Genomic DNA, 17,895 nt, shown 5'->3' with positions numbered 1-17,895 from the left:
ACTCATTTCAGCAGCAAGAATTAGAAAGAGAAATTCCATTTAAAATCACCCTAGACAATATAAAATACTTAGGAATCTATCTGCTGAGACAAACACAGGAACTATATGAAACACAACTACAAAACACTCTCCACACAATTAAAACTAGATCTAAACAATTGGAAAAACATTGATTGCTCATGGGTGGGATGAGCTAACATAATAAAAATGACAATCCTACCCAAATTAATTTACTTATTTAGTACCATACCTATTGAACTACCAAAAAACTTTTTTACTGAATTAGAAAAAAACATAATAAAGTTCATTTGGAAGAACAAAAGGTTAAGGATATCTATGGAAATCATGAAAAAAATTGCAAAGGAAGGAGGACTTGCAGTCCCAGATCTCAAACTATACTATAAAGCAGTGATCATCAAAACAATTTGGCACTGGCTAAGAGACAGAAAGGAGGATCAGTAGAATAGATGCAGTAAATGACCTCAGCAAGACAGTCTATGATAAACCCAAAGATCCCAGCTTTGGGGATAAAAGTCCACTATTTGATAAAAAAAAAACTGCTGGGAAAATTGGAAGACAATATGGGAGAGATTATGTTTGGATCAACATCTCACACCCTACACCAAAGATAAACTCAGAATGGGTGAATGACCTGAATGTAAGGAAGGAAACTATAAGCAAATTAGGCGAATACAGAATAGTAGACTTGTCAGATCTTTGGAAAAGGAAAGACTTTAAAACCAAGCAAGAGCTAGAAAAAATCACAAAATTCAAAATCAATAATTTTGATTACATCAAATTAAAAAGGTTTTGTACAAAAAAAACGAATGCATCCAAAATTAGAAGAGAAGTAACAAACTGGGAAACAATCTTCATTACAAAAACCTCTGACAAAGGTCTAATTACTCAAATTTATAAAGAGCTAAAACCAAAAAATCAAGCCATTCTCCAATTGATAAATGGGCAAGGGACATGAATAGGCAATTTTCAGTTAAAGAAATCAAAACTATTAATAAGCACATGAAAAAGTGTTCTTATTCTCTTATAATCAGAGAAATGCACATCAAAACAACTCTGAGGAATCACCTCACACCCAGCAGATTGGTTAACATGACAGCAAAGGAAAGTAATGAATGCTGGAGGGGATGTTGCAAAGTGGGGACACTAATTCATTGCTGGTGGGGTTGTGAATTTATCCAACCATTCTGGAGGGCAATTTGGAACTATGCCCAAAGGGCGATAAAAGACTGTCTGCCCTTTGATCCAGCCATAGCACTGCTGGGTTTGTACCCCAAAAAGATCATAAGGAAAAAGACATGTACAAAAATATTGACAAAAAAATAATGACCCTGAACAACTTGGAGGAATCTACGAGAAAAACCAATATCCACATCCAGAGGAAACACTGTGGGAGTAAAAATACTGAAGAAAAACAACTGCTTGAATACATGGATAGAAGGGATAGGGTTGGGGATTTAGACTCTAAATGAACATCCTAGTGCAAACAACAACATGGAAATAGGTTCTGATCAAGGACACAAGTAATACGAAATGAAATTGCGCATTGGCTCTGGAAAGGGTGGGGGAGGGGAGGGAGGGAAATAATGTGATTATTATAACCAAGGAATAATGTTCTAAAGTGACTAAATAAACTAATTTATATGGGGAAAAATTGTCACTAGACCATATTTAAGGCTATATACTGACTCAGTAAACCACATATTGGATTTGTCTATATTCTATTATATTTTCATTTATTTTGTTAGATATTTCCCAATTACATTTTAATCTGATTGGGGTTAGGGTGAATCCTTGGTTTTTGAGAGGAATGATCACCTAATCAAAAGAATTTTGAACTTGGCATCAATATGGTAAAGGCTTTTTTATTTCATCCTCTTGAGAATGGCACTCACAAGCCACATACATATGCATGTACTGTCAACATGGAATCTAGAAACCCCAAACTTGTAGCCTAGTAAGATCTGATGAACCCCAAGTTTTAGGACTAGCTTGTAAGTTGGAGACCCCAAAGCTTGTACTCTTCTTGTCTCCAAAACCCTCTCCCACTGTATCACACCCTCCTTTGGAGGATTGAACTCAGGACCTTCAATTTATGAGACTGAAGTGCTGTCTGTTGCTCTAAAGAGTCACTTGGCTTGGGTTTGGCCCCACCTCACAGGTATTGTCTTTACCTTGGGGTCCATTATTCAGTCTGAAACTGCTTGCCTGAGAATCCCTTCAGGGTGGATTCCCATAGGAAAAGGGAACAAGTACAAACTTTGGGGTCTCCGACATACAAACTGGTCCTAAAACTTGGGATTCATCAGATCTTACTAAGCTACAAGTTTGGAGTTTCTAGATTCCATGTTGACAGTACCTACCTACTTATGTACCAACCAACCAACCAACATGCAAATACAAGGAATGGAAGCACACAGGCTCCCTTTTATCCTAGTCCCTCCCCTTGTTCACTATTGGCCAGTTACTAGAATTATAATCTGGTCACATGGGCCAGCTGATCTGAACGCAATTTACAATCCCAATCATTCATATGGGTTTTACCCTATCAAAGTAAAGCAACTTCACCTGTTAACCTCTTAAAGTACTAACATATCGTGTGTTCCTCATCATGTCCTGAAAGTGAAACTTAACTCAATTTTTCTTTGTTTTCTGTTTTACTCCATTATATGGGTTTATGAGAGAAGTCCACCATCTTGTCAGGACCTGTACCTCACAATTTTCATTGCTTGTAAGCTGTTGTTCTAAACCAGGTGGCAAGCCTTATTTGGCTGATGTAACATGGGTTGTTCTGGGTCCATTTTCTCAGAACTAGACCTAGTACATCTCCCCACCCTTCTAAATGTTCTCAGGTATCCTGAGAGGTTTGGAGTATCTCTTTTCTCTACCATCAGCTCTAGTCCCTATTGTCTGTGTTCATCCCTCTTCCCCTACCTTCTGAGAGGCGGTTGATAACTAGTGCCATAGTTCCATTTAACCACTTAACATTGGATAGCTTTTATAAAGAAATATTTGCTTCAAAGCTATAACTAGCAAAAAGCATAATAAGCACTTTCCCTATGACCTCAGGTACATAATCTCTCCTATAACACCTGGGAGACTGCATGGGGAGTAGGCTTAATATTTAGCTCAATTCCAACATAGCATTCCAGCAAGACTACCAGATGAACCTGAGTCTCAACTACCACTGAAGGTCATTCCCCAAAATCACTCCTCACTTCTGTGCTGACTATGAAACCCAGATTATAGATGAAAGAATGCCAAGGAAGGTTCCACTTTCTTCTAACCTCAAAATATCAATGTCACACTAGCTTCAAAACCTGAGCTCTGGAAAAATGGGGTGCCAAGAAACTCTTTAAATCTTTCTGACCCTCTATGTATCATTGAGCTCCCCAAAAGCCCAGGAAGTATAATTAAAGCTGACAGAACTTTTTTAATGCTACTGCAACTAAAGAGACTCCTCTTCAATCAGTCACAGAATGTCTGCCTCTTCAAGGCACCTCTTTATACATCATCACAAATCTCCCAGAAGCAGTTTCCGAGCATCATTCATGTGGAGAGATGCCATCTCAGGAGGTCTGGACGTACTCCAGACACTCATTACACTTATAATTCATGAGTAAATCAATTCATTTTGAAATCTTATATGTGAATTTGAAAGGTATCAACCTCAACCTTATTCATATTGACGATAAGGAAATCTCATAAAGCTCAGCTATCTCCTCCATTCAGCAAAAAGTCCACTCAGTGGAGCTATCTAGGTTTGGAGGAAGGAAAACCCAGTCCTGAAGGGTCATGGAATCTTCTAAGTTATTGCAACTACTTCAGATGAGCATTGACTTGCATATAAACATCGATCAAATGAGGTAATATCTGTAAAGTACTTTGTAAATTTTAAAGTGCTATAAAAATTTTAGCTATTATTTTTGGGAATAATGATTTATATCATTGAATATTTCTGTACTTACCCAGTCCAATAGCACAAATAACCTTGGAGTCCCTTTCATTATTGGTTACCCTTAATTTATTCTATAATTGGATAGAACTCTCAGTGTAACTTCACAGGATCCTAGGTTCATCTAGTCTAAAATCTTTTTACAGATGAGGAATCTGAGTTTCAAAGAGGTTTAGTAGTTGCTGAAAGTGATAAAGAAATAAGTAGCTAGCATAGACCTCAAACTCAAAATTTTATAGTCCAAATCCAATCCTTTCCACCATATTCCATGACCTCCTCTAGTAAAGAGGTTTTGAAACATTAACCGCAAAAAGATCACCCAACCAAAATCAGTTGACCAACTCTACTTACAAAGTCAGCAATACTTCCTTTACTCATCCAACTGGGTACCACAGAAAGGAAGTAAATTAGTATTTATTGAGCACCTACTCTGTGCCTGGCATTTTGGTAAATATTTTACAGACATTATCTTATTTGATTCTGACAACAAGCCTGAAACATAGGTGCTACTATTGTCCCCATTTCAAATTTGAGAAAACTGAGGCAGACAGCAATTAAATTCCCCTAAACCTAGCTCAGGGTCACATAACTAGTAAGTAAGTATATGAGGTCATAGTTTGTGGGGTTTTCCTTAATGGACTTCCCTGACCAGCAGGGTCCCACAAGGGAAGGGGCTCACCTTTGTGATGGGACCGAGGAGAGGTAGGAACCGAGAACCAGGGTGGAAATGAAAGACACCGACAAATCAGTGATTGGATAGGGCAGGCAACCCCTATGATTTTCCTTAAGGCGGAAAATGAGGATAATGGAATACAAGGTGTTTGAGGAGATTAAGATAGAGAATGCAGGCCGAGATGGTTACAGCCTCGGGGAAGGAGAAGGTCAAGAAGAGAGAGACATAGTCATAGAGGAGCCCAGTGGAGCTCCATGGAAGGGAGAAAGGCCAAGAGGAAGTTCATGGGATTGCCTCTGAATTTATTCCTGTCCTGCTTGGGCGGTACTCCCAAGGACGTAGTAACCACATCACAAAGTATAGACAATTAAGATTGGGTGGCAAGGTAGAGGGAACACCTTTGGGCGTGTAGATTGCAAACAGCGCTTTCCCGGGGAATTGACTCCGAGCATGCTAATGAGTTTGTCTTAGCCAAGGGCCACATGGCCAGTTCAAGGTTACATTCACAGGCCTCATTGGTATAACCTTATGCTTGGAGACACAGTAGCCATACAGTCATCTATATTTCATAGATGTGAATATGCTTGGGATGCTACATAGTTGAACTCGAGATTGCACAACTCTAAGCCCAGAATTCTATCCAAAAATAGCACTACAAATTAAGAAAATACAAGCCTATATCTTCAGTCAAACCAACAGAATACTCATAGAAATACAAAATCTAAGGAAAACTTTAAGAATTAAGTTAAATTGAGTTAAGTTTATTAAGACTGATTCAATTTAGGTCCTAATAGATAAGTACTTCTGTTCTGCATACCTGGGCTCTCTCCCTTCAGTAGCAGGAAGACAGTTAAAAAGTCATCAGACCAAACGCTGGTAATATGATATAAAGAGGAGCAAGCAAATGTAGAATGCAAAGGAAGAATTTTTAATGTCAGCATTCTCTCTCCATATGCTCTCACTGCCTTCTCAATCATTAAACACATAGGATCTGAGTCCTGTGTAAGGGAACACATCAGATGGAGCAGTTGGTTTGGTATAGATGGAAGAAAACTAGACAGAATTCAGAGAAAGCACAAAAATACTGAGCTGGATGAAAGAATTGAACCTACTTTTGACATCTCATCTCCTGCTACATGTAAAGCCTGTTCTACAAAGGCATGGAACTAACCCACACCCAAACCTCTACCAAATCTCTCCAGTCTCTCTCTCCCACACTAGGATTTGCTCACTCACTGTACCTGAACACATGCTGGTAGACTAGTATAATTCTTCAAAGGTGTGGCCATGAAACAACTCAATTTCGGGGTCCTACAAGGATCTCTGCTTTGGAGAAATACATTCTATACTCACAACTATAGTTCCTTGAGTACCCACCAGAGTGTTTCCCTTTTACCCAAACTGGTCATAATGATATCATTAACTCTTTTTGAAAGGTAGATCTTTTAGTTTTATATTACTTGTATTCTTTCCCTACATCCTTTTGTTTCCTCACCTCCCAAAGACCCATTATTTGTAAGAAAGATTCTTTAAATAAAAAGAATAGAAAAAATCAGCAAAATAGACCGATATATTTTTTAAAATTGACATTATATGCAATGTTCCATACCCATGGACCGTCCTACCTCCAATCTTCTTGAAATGACTAGAAAGAGATATCTCCTCATGTCTAGTTTTTGGGGACCAAGATTGATCTTTAAAATTTTACATCATTAATCTTTAATTATGTAGTGTTGTTCTTTCTATCTGCATTGTTGTGGTCATTATGTATATTGTTTTCTTTATTTTGTTTATATTAGTCTGCATCAGAACATGGAAATCCTTTGAAGCTTCTCTAGATTCATCTTATTAATAATTTCTTAGAATGCAATAATATTCCATTATGTTAATAGGCTATTATGCATATACTTATTCTCCAATGTTTCCAATTCTAAGTGTTGCTATAATATTTTGGTGTATATGAAGTCTTTTTTAAAAATGAATTACTTTCTGTATAGTATAAGCTTAGCAGTAAAATCTCTGTGTCAAAGGGTAGTTACCTACTTGTTTGCATGATTCAAATTTCCAAAACAGTTATACTAATTCACAATTCTACTAATAATGCATTAGTATGGGTATCTTCCTACACTCCCTCCAACACTGACATTTCCATTCTTTGTCATATTGGCCAATTTTCTGCCTGTGGCATGAAACTTAAGGTTTGTTATGATTTGCATTTCTCTTATTGTTAGTTATTGGGAGCATTCTTTCATATTGTTGTTAGTATTTTTCAATTCTCCTTTAATCTATTAAAGGATTAATCTATTAGTTTTTGGTCTTGGATATTTCTGTTGGTTGTCTATATATTAGATATCAAACTTTTATCTGAGAAATTTGATACAAAGATTTTTTCCCAGTTGACAATATCCTTTCTTATCCTAAATTAATTTTTATTTTTGCAAAAGTTTTTCAATTTCATGTAACCAAAGTTGTTTATTTTATCTTTTGTAATTGCCTCTGTCCCTTTTGGTTAAGAATTCATACCTTGCCCATAGATGTGAAAATTATATGATCTGCTTCTATTCTAAGTTTTTAGTGATATAATATTTAATATCCAGGTCATGTATCCACTTTGAATTTACTATGGATAACTCAGTAGAATTGTTTATTAGCTCCAGGAGTGGGGAGGCAAGAGGGACAGGAAAAATCATGAATCATGTAACCATGGAAAAATATTATTTTTGTGAAGGAATATCACAACTTAATCTCCTTTATTTTTTATAATCCATTTAATTAATTAATTTAGAATATTTTTCCATGGTTATATGATTCTTATTCTTTTCCTCCTCTCCTTCCTTCCCCCTCCCGTAGCCAATGAGCAATTCAACTGGGTTTTACATGGATCATTGATCAAGACCTATTTCCATATTATTAATATTTGCAATAGAGTGATCATTTAGAGTCTACATCCCCAATCATATCCCCATTGAACCATGTGATCAAGGAAATGTTTTTTTCTTCTGTGTTTCTACTCCCACAGTTCTTCCTCTGAACATGGAGAGTGTTCTTTCTCATAGTCTCTCAGAATTGTCCTGGATCATTGCATTGCTGTCAGTAGAGAAGTCTATTACATTCAATTGTGCCACAGTATATCCATCTCTGTGTACAATGTTCTCCTGGTTCTGCTCCTTTTGTTCTACATCAAATTCCTGGAGGTCATTCCAGTTCACACAGAATTCATGGGAAAATATTCTCAATAAATATTAAAATAAATAAATGAATGAATTTACTATGGAATATGATATAAGATGCTGGGCTAAGCTCAAACCAATTTATGTCAGACTGCTTTCTAGTTTTCCTGAAATTCTTATCTAACAGAGTATTCTTTCATACAAAAGTTACGTTTTTAAGTTTATTGGACACTAGGTCATTGAGATACCACCAACTATTATTATTATTATTATTATTATTATTATTATTATTATAACCCTTGCCTTCTGTCTTAGAAGCAATACTGTAAGGGCTAGGCAATGGAGATTAAGTGACTTGCCCAGGGTCACACAGCTAGGAAGTATCTGGGGCCAGATATGAACCCAAGACCTCCTGTCTCCAGGCCTGGCTTTCAATCCACTGAGCCACCTACCTACCCCCTACCATTAACTCTTAATCATCAAACATAAGTAACCAAAAAGGCAAAAACAGATATAATCAAAACATAGTAGTCTACTCATAAACTCAGGCCACATTCTCCCACCAATGCACATGGAGGGAGGAGATGGACACAAACTTAGAAACTGAAGAAATGTAGGAGGGAAGTAGGTGAGCAGGCAACTCACAACCTGGACTGAATCCTTGGATCTCTGTGGTAAAAGACAACAAAGGCCAACCTTTGAGGAGTTTCCCCTCTCTTAAGTGGTAGATGACTTTACAAAGCAAGGCAGCTTTTCCCTAGCCATCTCTTCCCACAGAAGAGGAGGCTGCTTTCTCCAACTAGCTCAGCTCCCCAGGTCACCTGCAGAATTGGCCTTTCTTTATGCAGGTGTGTTCAGCTCTGCTCAGCTTCTCTGTTCTGTCAGTGTCCTTTCCCTTTTCTTCTGGCATCTCAGTTCCATGTTTCATGTTCTGACATCTGTAGCAACTTTTTGTCATTCGTTTCTCTGAGTCTTCTCAGCTGGCTTCTCATGAATCGTCTGCCTCCTGTAGGGACCCATATCTCTCTTGGCTTTAAAACCCCTAAATTTCTGTCAGATATGCTGCAAATAGCTAAATATACAATTTTCCCCAAAGTTCTTCCCCCAAACAGTTCTTTGCCTTGGAATTTCCCTGAAATAAACTCCAGTCATGATAAATCAGATTCAAATTATCTGCTGACACACAATGCATTGCAGGTAGTCTTATTTCAGCCAGCATTTTTGTTTTTTTGCTTTAATTTTTCAATTCCATTTTATTTTGAGTCTGTATTCTCTCCCTCTTACTCTCTCCCATCTTGCTATCAAGCAAAACAAATTCATGCACTGTCCAGATCTAAAGAAAAAAAGTCTTAGTGTCTGCTGGGCAGACTGCATCTATTAGCTCTCAATCCGTACAACTAGCACTTTGGTCTCTGAGCTGCTTTCACTTGAGTCCTCTTAGTACTTTTATATAACAGACCGTTTTTTTCCTCAGGTGCTCAGCATTGTTATCTCCTCAAGCTGTTTTCCTGTGTGTTTTTCCTCATACAAATATCCTTCCCAGAACCTTTCAATTAATAAAAAATCAATGGAAGAAAGGGAGAGTAAATTACATTTGCATATTTCTTAGCTCTCCCACTAGACTGTAAATTCTGGGATGGTGTGGATTATATCAGGAATCATGCATTTCTCCTTATCCCCATCATCCCCGATACTCAGCATGGTACTTTTGTCTATAGTAGGAAATGAAATAGGGAATAGATCTGTGATTTCATTGGTATAGAGAATTCTCAAGTGAAGAAACAACCTCTAACAAATCAGATAGGCATCTTCTATGGAACTTATTGCCTTAAGGAGTTGCTGGAGCCTAAAGAGGTTAAATGACTTACTCAGGGTTACATAACTAGTCAGAAGCAGAACTTGAATCTAGACCTTCTGGATTTTGAGGCCAATTCTCTGTCCACTATACCATGATGACAAGCCCCTTTAACATTTTGTGATCCAAGGTCTTTCCCTTTCTTCCTCCCTTCTCTCATCCTTGATATAGTTTATTCCAATTTTGTCATGCAATACATAGTTCCAGAGTCCTCATATTACTAAAAAAAAAAAGACATATCATGCATACAAAGAAAAAATTCTGAAGAAAATAAGATGGAAAGGTTGATTTCTACTATTATCAGTCATCCAACACCAAGAGACTCACAATAAAAAATGCTATCCGATGCTGGAAAAGGAACTGTCAGAATCTGAAAGGCTGATAATAGTTTGGCCTTCATAGCTGATCGTTATACAATGTTTCTGCTATTGTATACATTGTTCTCCTGGTTCTTCACTCTTCACTTTGCATCACTTCATGAAAGTTTTTCTGAAATCATCCAGCTCAGCTTTTCTTACTGCACAATAATATTCCATTACAACCACATACCACAACTTGTTCAGCCATTCCCCAACTAATGAACATCTCTTTGGTTTCTGATTCTTCATCACTACAAAAAGACCTGCTAATAAGTATTTTTATACATATATGTCCTTTTCCTTTTATTTCTTTAGCATACAGATCTAGAAGTTGTATTGCTGGGTCAAAGGGTATGCATAGTTTTATGACCCTTTGGATATGGTTCCAGATTGCTCTCTAAAACAGGTTGTATTAGTTCACAGCTCCACCAACAGTGTATTAGTATCCCAGTTTTCCCACATCCTCTCCAGCATTCATCAATTTCCTTTTTCATCATATTAGTCAATCTACATATTTATTAAGTAAGTTTTATTGGTGATTTTTTTGAAACATCATAGTCTTTTCTAGAAATACTCTTCTGCCTCTTTTCCCTTGACAAAAATAAGTCCTAATCCACATAAAAAAGAAAATTTTATAAGGAAAAACACCCAATCCAGCCTCTCCGATTGACAATGCATCTATCTTTTTGCCCTAGTTGTCCCCTGCACCTCTGTTGAAATGGAAGCTTGTTTCTTTATCGTCATTCCAGAACTGTTGCTGGCTTTCAGTTACTCAGTTTGGCTTCCATTTATCGATCGGTTCCTTGACAATGTTGTAGTCATTGTGCTTACTAGTCTTTTGATTTTGCTCATAACACTTTGCATTGGTTCACATGCATCTTTTCAATGTTTTCATCCACATTTCTCATGTTTATCATTTCTTACCACACAATACTATTTCCTTATAGTCATTTGCTACAGTTCATTCATTATTTCCCTTACCTTTGTTTCCAGTTATTTGACACTACAATACTGCTATGCTAGAACATAAACACATATATATGCCAAAACTTAGATTGAATAAATTTAAGTGGCTAGAGGCAAGGGTAGTTGGAATAACTAGCAATATTAAACTGAAAACTGTAAAATTCCTTCAATTGCTATGAAAAAGAAACTCAAAAATAAGCAGGAAAAACAGACTGTTGAGATCTTAAATTATGGAAGTACAATCTCCTCAGAGTTTCTACCACTTCCCTATGACATGAGTCTCTTTGAACTAGACTCGAACAAATGACTGCAAATGATAAGAGATATAAAACTTCAATGGGAGCAGAGCAGAGCAGAGCAGTATGATATGCAATTACTATCCCAATGAATGTTAGCCATGGAAAACCCTGAATCATTACAGGAAAGGCAGTGATGAGGCCTAGTCTTTCATGAGTTTCCTGAAGGTTGTTGCAATAGTCCTTAGATGGCAAACTATTATTAGCCTGCTACTCATTCCTGATTTTCTGTGAGAGGTCAATTTCTCCATGTTTATTGTTTTTCTCTTTCTGGAATGCAAGTAATTTAAAATAATGTATATGTATATGAATGTGGTTAATATGGAAATATGTTTTATAAGACTTTACATGTATGTAACCATAGCCTTCTCAATCAGTAGGGAAGGAACTGAAGGGAAAAAATTTGAAACTTAATTTTTTTTAATATTTAATTTTTTTAAAAATCCATGAACTACAAGCTAGATTTCCCCCAGTGTATAAACGTATCTCTGAGAGTATATACACAGCACTTTTATTTTTTTATAAAATATTTTCATTCAAATATTTTTGTTTTTATGTCACCTTTATTTCTAAATATATTTTAGCCTTTGTCCCTCAGAGGACCATACCTTGCATCAAAAAGGAAAGAGAAAGAAAGAAAAGAGAGGAAAAAGAGCAGTTCAACAAAACTGGCCAAGACATCAACTAATCCTTACAATATGTACAATGTTCTATACCAGTCCCCTACCTCTGTGAAGAAAGAAGGAATGCACTTTTTCTCTCTCTTTTTTTTTAGGTTGTATTTCATTATTATCATTCTAAATTCAGTTTCTTTTGTGTTGTTCTTTCCACTGACATTGTTACAGGCATTTTGTATATTTTTTCTGGTTCTACTTCCTTTGCTTTGCATCAATTCATATTCCTTCCCACTTTTCAAATCTTCATTAACTTGAAGAAGCCTAAAAGACTAACTAGAGAATTCATGCTTCAATGTTCTCCCTCCAGAACCAGTGTTTTGTTTTGGTTGGGGTTTTTTTTTTTCCACTCTACCATACTCTTTATGAATTAGGAAGGTCACTTCCCCTGCCCACTTTTTAGTATCCACATTAGTAAAATAAAGGGTTGAATTAAACAATCTTGAGGATCCTTTCCTCAAGGAACTCTAGTTCCAAGGTGTGACCCCCATGATCTCTATTTCCTGGAAAAATGGGGAAATTAAACATTAAGGGACCTATAAAGTATTTTCCACTTCTAACTTGTGACTCAATGTCTGCAATTTAATGGATATTGTTAGAAGTAGGAAAAGAGAAATCAGCACATTTCCATCTGGCTAAGTGAATGCAAAAAAAAAAAAGCATCCTGTGAAGGGTTAATTTTGGGTAGGAGTTTAACAAAAAGCAAGAAGAGCAGATTGATAAAACACTAAGTTTAATTTAGAAGAAGTTCAGCTAGAAACAGAAAGGAGGAAAGTGAAATTTTTATTCTATACCTTATGGCTATACCTAAAATCCTAAATCCTACCTAAGATTTCTTAAAAAAAACCCTAATCTAACTAATTCTAATACATTGAAAGAGATCCAAAGACCTGATAGTACTATTAGAGATAAGAATCTGATTTCACCATCCTGATACTTTTTTGAAATATCAATTTTTCCAAGATTTTACAATCTCATAAGATAATAATTTAGTCAAAAACAATTTGAATCATTTTCTAGTTATACAGAAAAATTAATGTCCAATATCTTAGAACAGTCTCTTTCAACTTAAATATACTTGACATCATTGAGGTAGCAAAATCTATATACCATATTAGGATGTTTCAGAGATGATGATAATAGCATAAAATTAAATTATTATAATTACAAAATCTTAGAATTGGAATGAACTTCAGAGATCAGTCATCTATAGTCCAAGCCAAATCCAAGCAGGAATATCATCTATAACATATCTAACAGGTGGTTATCCAGGTTGATTGAAGTCTTCCAGGATTGCAGGGAACACATTGTTCAATGTTTAAGTGACATCTGACTCTTTGTGACCCCATTTTAGGGCTTTCTTGGCAAAGGTACTGGAGTTGTTTGCCATTTCCTCCTCCAGCTCATATTACAGAAGAGGAAATTGAGGCAAACAGGGTTAAGTAACCTGTTCAGGTCCCACATTATTAAGTGTCTGAGGCCAGTTTGAACTCAGGAAGATGAGTCTTCCTGACTTGAAGCCCAACACTATCTACTGTACCACTCTTCTTTGTATTCGAAGTACCTAGCAGAGTACCTGGCACATAGTAAATATTCAATAAATATTTGGTGATGATGATGTTTGGGACTCAGAGGACATACTCTTTGGGAGAAATTGCCTGGTCTACAGTTTCTAAGAGACAATATAATATAGCCATAGAACAATAGTGTCACCAGGTGAAGAATGGCTAATAGGGAATCTTCTGAAAGATAATAGCTTTCAAAAATGAAGCAAGAGCCACCTAAGTGCACAGTGCCTAGAGAAGCAAATTACAGACTACAGATGGAGCAGAGAGACAGAAGAAAGTATATGAAGGCCTATGTCATGATATCTCCAAACCCCTGAGACCCAGCAAAAGCCTAATAGTTCTAAAGCAAAGAAGAAAGCTTCAGCAGCTCCAAGCTTAGTCCAAAAAGTTTCAGTAGAACTCTATGGAGCAGAGGTGAATGTTTGCATGCTAAGCTTGAAAATAAATCAATAAGCATTTGCTAATTATTAAAATTAATTCATTATTAGACATAAATTACAGAGAAATTGGGTACCTTTCCCAATGTTCTGGGGAGGAGAGGGGGAAAGGGTGGGCAAATATATGCAGAAATATTCCTTTATTATTATAATTATGTGATTGGTTATAATCATAGGTCCAGATCTGTGATTGTAATTCTGTATAATTATAATAATAATGATTATATATCATCACTAATCATAATTACCTATAATGATATTGTTATTAATAATAGAATAGACTACCACAGCTTCCCACTTAAACAACTTCCATATTTTAAAAAGTCTGCCCAAGGCAGGGTACTTACCACAAAAGTGAAATTCTACCCTGTAGGTGTATATTGTCTTCCTAACAACCACTCTGTCTGGCTTTGCCAGTCTGGGACACATGTGTCAAGTGGTCAGATTCCCATTGTTCATGTGTGACTAATAGAGAATGTTCATTTTTATGACATTTTCATCTTGAAAGAAGTGGTTCCACAGGCTTGCGTTTCTTTGGGCTTCCTAAGAGGAAGCCTGGAAATGGAATAACTTGGCAGAAGATGTATGAATATTCAGACAGAACCCTGGAATCTTGGTGTGCGGCAGTTGGGACCAGGGAGAGCTGGCAGTTTAAGAAGGACTGGACTGAGGAAAAGGAGGAGTTCAATGCTTGGATATAGGATCTAGAATAAAGAAGTGACTGGTGGGGTGAGCAGAGGTAAAGAGAAATAAGGCTGCATTATCAAGAATCAAGAAGCCCTTCATGCCCCTAGAACCAACATGAGTTATGTGGGGACCAAGACAGCAAACAAGGTGTTGAGCATCATCATTGAACTTGCCTGGGCAACAACTTCCACAGAAACAAGGTATGTGGAGGGAGATCACCATCATCCCCAGCAAGAAACTTGGAAACAGTATCTCAAGATATGTCACTCATCTGATGAAGCAGATCTGAAAAATATCTTCATCAAACTGCAGGAAGCAGGAAGAAAAAGAAGGGATAACTTTGTTCCTCAGGTCTCTGCCTAGGCTATGGAGATCATTCAAGTGAACCAAACCATCCAACTAAAGAAATATTGAACTTCTGGATTTTGGCAGCTTATCTAGTCAGCAAGTTATCCACTGCACAGTTAGGATGAACTTCAAAACACCCAAGAAGAGCTGTTCAATATCTACTTTTGCCTTCTTTCTAACAAACTTGGGAACAGCACTCCCCCCTCCAAAAAGAAGAATCAAGAAGAGTAGTTCCATGGAATTTAGTACTAAGGGAAAAGTCTAAATGGAAATTTGCAGGGCAACTTTAAATGGTAATTATTTTATTTTATTCTACTTATCTACCTAAGATATCAAAGTCAATCAGATAAGGGGCTTGGGGGATTATTGAGAGATGTGGAAGAGCTAGAATGGTAAAATACAAAGATGTTTCGTAATGAAAGTAGGAGTCTGAAAGAACTAGTTTCTGGGGTCTCCCAAAAGCCTTTAGGATTTGTGGTTATGTCAAGAGTTTAAATATGTTTTTAAATATTTTAAATGTCTTAAAATACATTTTTAAATTATGTAAAATGTAGCTCAACTGTAGGAAGTGCTTAGTGGGACTGGCTGCAAGAAGAAAAAGTTTGGAAATCACAATTAAAAAGTAGAAAATGTTAGATTTGACTTAACAGGTGTTGTTTTATATAGGAACAAATGCTTATTTGCTAAAATACAAAATTTGTGAGTTTATTAATGTGAATGCTACCTCACCAGCCCGAATTGCATCCCATCCACACTTTTTCCTCCAGTATGATTCATTCATTTCCTACCATCAGTCCTCCCCAGGACAACCACCTAGGGCTTGAGGACCTTTCTCTAGCTCTCTTGACATTATGGAGGTACCACTGTTTGCCCCAGATTCTTCATTTGTAAAATGAGCTACAGAAGGAAATGGCAAACCACTCCAATATCTTTATCAAGAAAAACCAAGATGGGGTCACAGAGTCAGACACAACTGAAACAGCTGAACAACAAACAACAATTGGAAAAAACAGGAATCACATCTCTTGTTCTCACTAACTAGTCTACATCTTCTGGTCGTAAATCTGCTTGATGACTTTTACATTGTTTCTGGTGGGTGATTCTTTGTCGGTAATAAGCTAAAGCCCTCTGTAGATGGATAGAGATCTATTCTATCAATCTATCCATCTCTCTATCTAGACATACATAATACATACATACATACATAAACATATACAAATTATCTTCCATCTCTGTTCCATACCTTTGAACAGGTCTGTCCCCCCTTGCCTGGAAAGAACTCCTTTCTCATCTCCACCTCATAGAAATACCTAGCTTCTTTCAAAGTGTCTGTCTCTGTCTCTGTCTCACTCAATCTCTCTCTCTCTCTCTCTCTCTCTCTCTCTCTCTCTCTCTCTCTCTCTCTCTCTCGTTGTTGTTTTGGATACATTTTGTACTTTATGTACTAATTTCCTTTTCCCTTCCAGAATGCAAACTCCCTGAGTGCAGGGACTATTTTATGTTTATCTTTGTATGTGAAGTGCCTTGAATTGTGCCTGGTAATATAACAGTTTAAAAAATCATACATGTATGGGGTGCTCAGGGAGGGGTAGTATCTCTGGTATGAAGGGCTTATTGTGCCCTCCTAGGGCAGCTCTCCAGCCTCTGACCCCCACCTGACACCCAGCTCTCACTTGTGGCTCCCAGTAGCTGCTAGCATGCAGCAGCGGCCACACCCCGGGCAACGGCTTCAACAGGCTGGCTAAACCTTGTGAGGGTAGCCATTGGTTCATAGACCCCTGGTGAACCAGGGCCTTGCACACCCAGCATTTGAAGACTGCTTCAGCTGAACAGACGGAAGAAACCAATAAGAAGGTTCAACGGCTGAGAAGGCGACACAGCAAAGCACTGTGGAGTGCTCAGGGCGTGTTGGAGCACAAAAGACAACACAGCCATCCAATGCAGCTGAGGAAGTCTCCGGGTGTAACGACTTTTCGTGCCACTGTACCCAGGCTTCCAATGCCAAGAGAGTGGGACTGTCTCTGTGCATCGACTTTTCCACTTAAATCTTCTTCAAGCACAAGTATCTTTGTGTACACTCATCTACATCACAGATGAAAGCGCACAAAGACAATCGTCATCCTCGGTTACCGAGAGACTACTACTACTACTACTACTACTACTACTACTACTACTACTACTACTACTACTATTACTACTACTACTACTACTACTACTACTACTACTACTACTACTACTACTATTACTACTACTACTACTACTACTACTACTACTACTACTACTACTACTACTACTACTACCTATTATATGTCCATTGTCCTTTTGGTTACTTGCCACTTTCTTCAGAGACTATTACTCCACTGTTCAGAGTCACATATATTATCACAGGTCTGCTTGTGGCATTAAGAAGTTCTGTTGTCATTCTATAAAATGCAAATTCTTTATGTTGAGCATTTAATGGCATGTTGGCCATTTACAATCTAGTTTCTACCTATCCAGGCTTATCCTATATTCCTTCCCCTCACATTCTACATTCTGGGCAAGCTGTCTCATTTGCTGTTCTCGCTACACAATATTTCATCCTTTCTATTCCTTTGCATAGGCTCTCAATTCTATACAGAATTCTTTTTTGTCATCTTTGCCTCCTGGAAGCCCTTGCTCCCATCCAGGCTCAACTAAAAGGGCAGAGAGATGGCTCAGTGGATATAGAGACAGTCCTAGAGACAAGAAGTCCTGTTTCAAATCTGGCCTCAAACACTTCCCAGCTGGGTGACACTGGACAAGTCACTTTACCACCACTGCCTAGCTTTTACTGCTCTTCTGCCTTGGAACTGATACCCAGTGTCCATTCTAAGAGAGAAAGTAAAGGTTTTTTTTTTAAGGCTCAAC

The 17,895-nt window shown here is 37.4% G+C and overlaps 1 protein-coding gene across 2 annotated transcripts in view; it reads right to left on the bottom strand.

Annotated features, from left to right (window-relative positions):
• Positions 1-14,530, bottom strand: part of METTL21A (methyltransferase 21A, HSPA lysine) — an 86,250-nt gene extending 71,720 nt beyond the window's left edge. The window contains exon 1 of one of the 2 annotated variants that reach the window (XM_056807180.1): positions 14,319-14,530. In XM_056807180.1, coding sequence (XP_056663158.1) covers positions 14,319-14,400 — 82 coding nt within the window. In that variant the 5' untranslated portion in view covers positions 14,401-14,530. The remainder of the gene's footprint in view (positions 1-14,318) is intronic. The other variant, XM_056807181.1, reaches the window with a different exon arrangement.
• Positions 14,531-17,895: the final 3,365 nt, after the last annotated feature.

The sequence above is a fragment of the Monodelphis domestica genome, chromosome 8, assembly GCF_027887165.1.
Source record: "Monodelphis domestica isolate mMonDom1 chromosome 8, mMonDom1.pri, whole genome shotgun sequence".
NCBI classification, from domain to species: domain Eukaryota; kingdom Metazoa; phylum Chordata; class Mammalia; order Didelphimorphia; family Didelphidae; genus Monodelphis; species Monodelphis domestica.
Note: the sequence above shows the minus strand (reverse complement) of the source record. Positions and strands in the feature narration are given on the sequence as shown.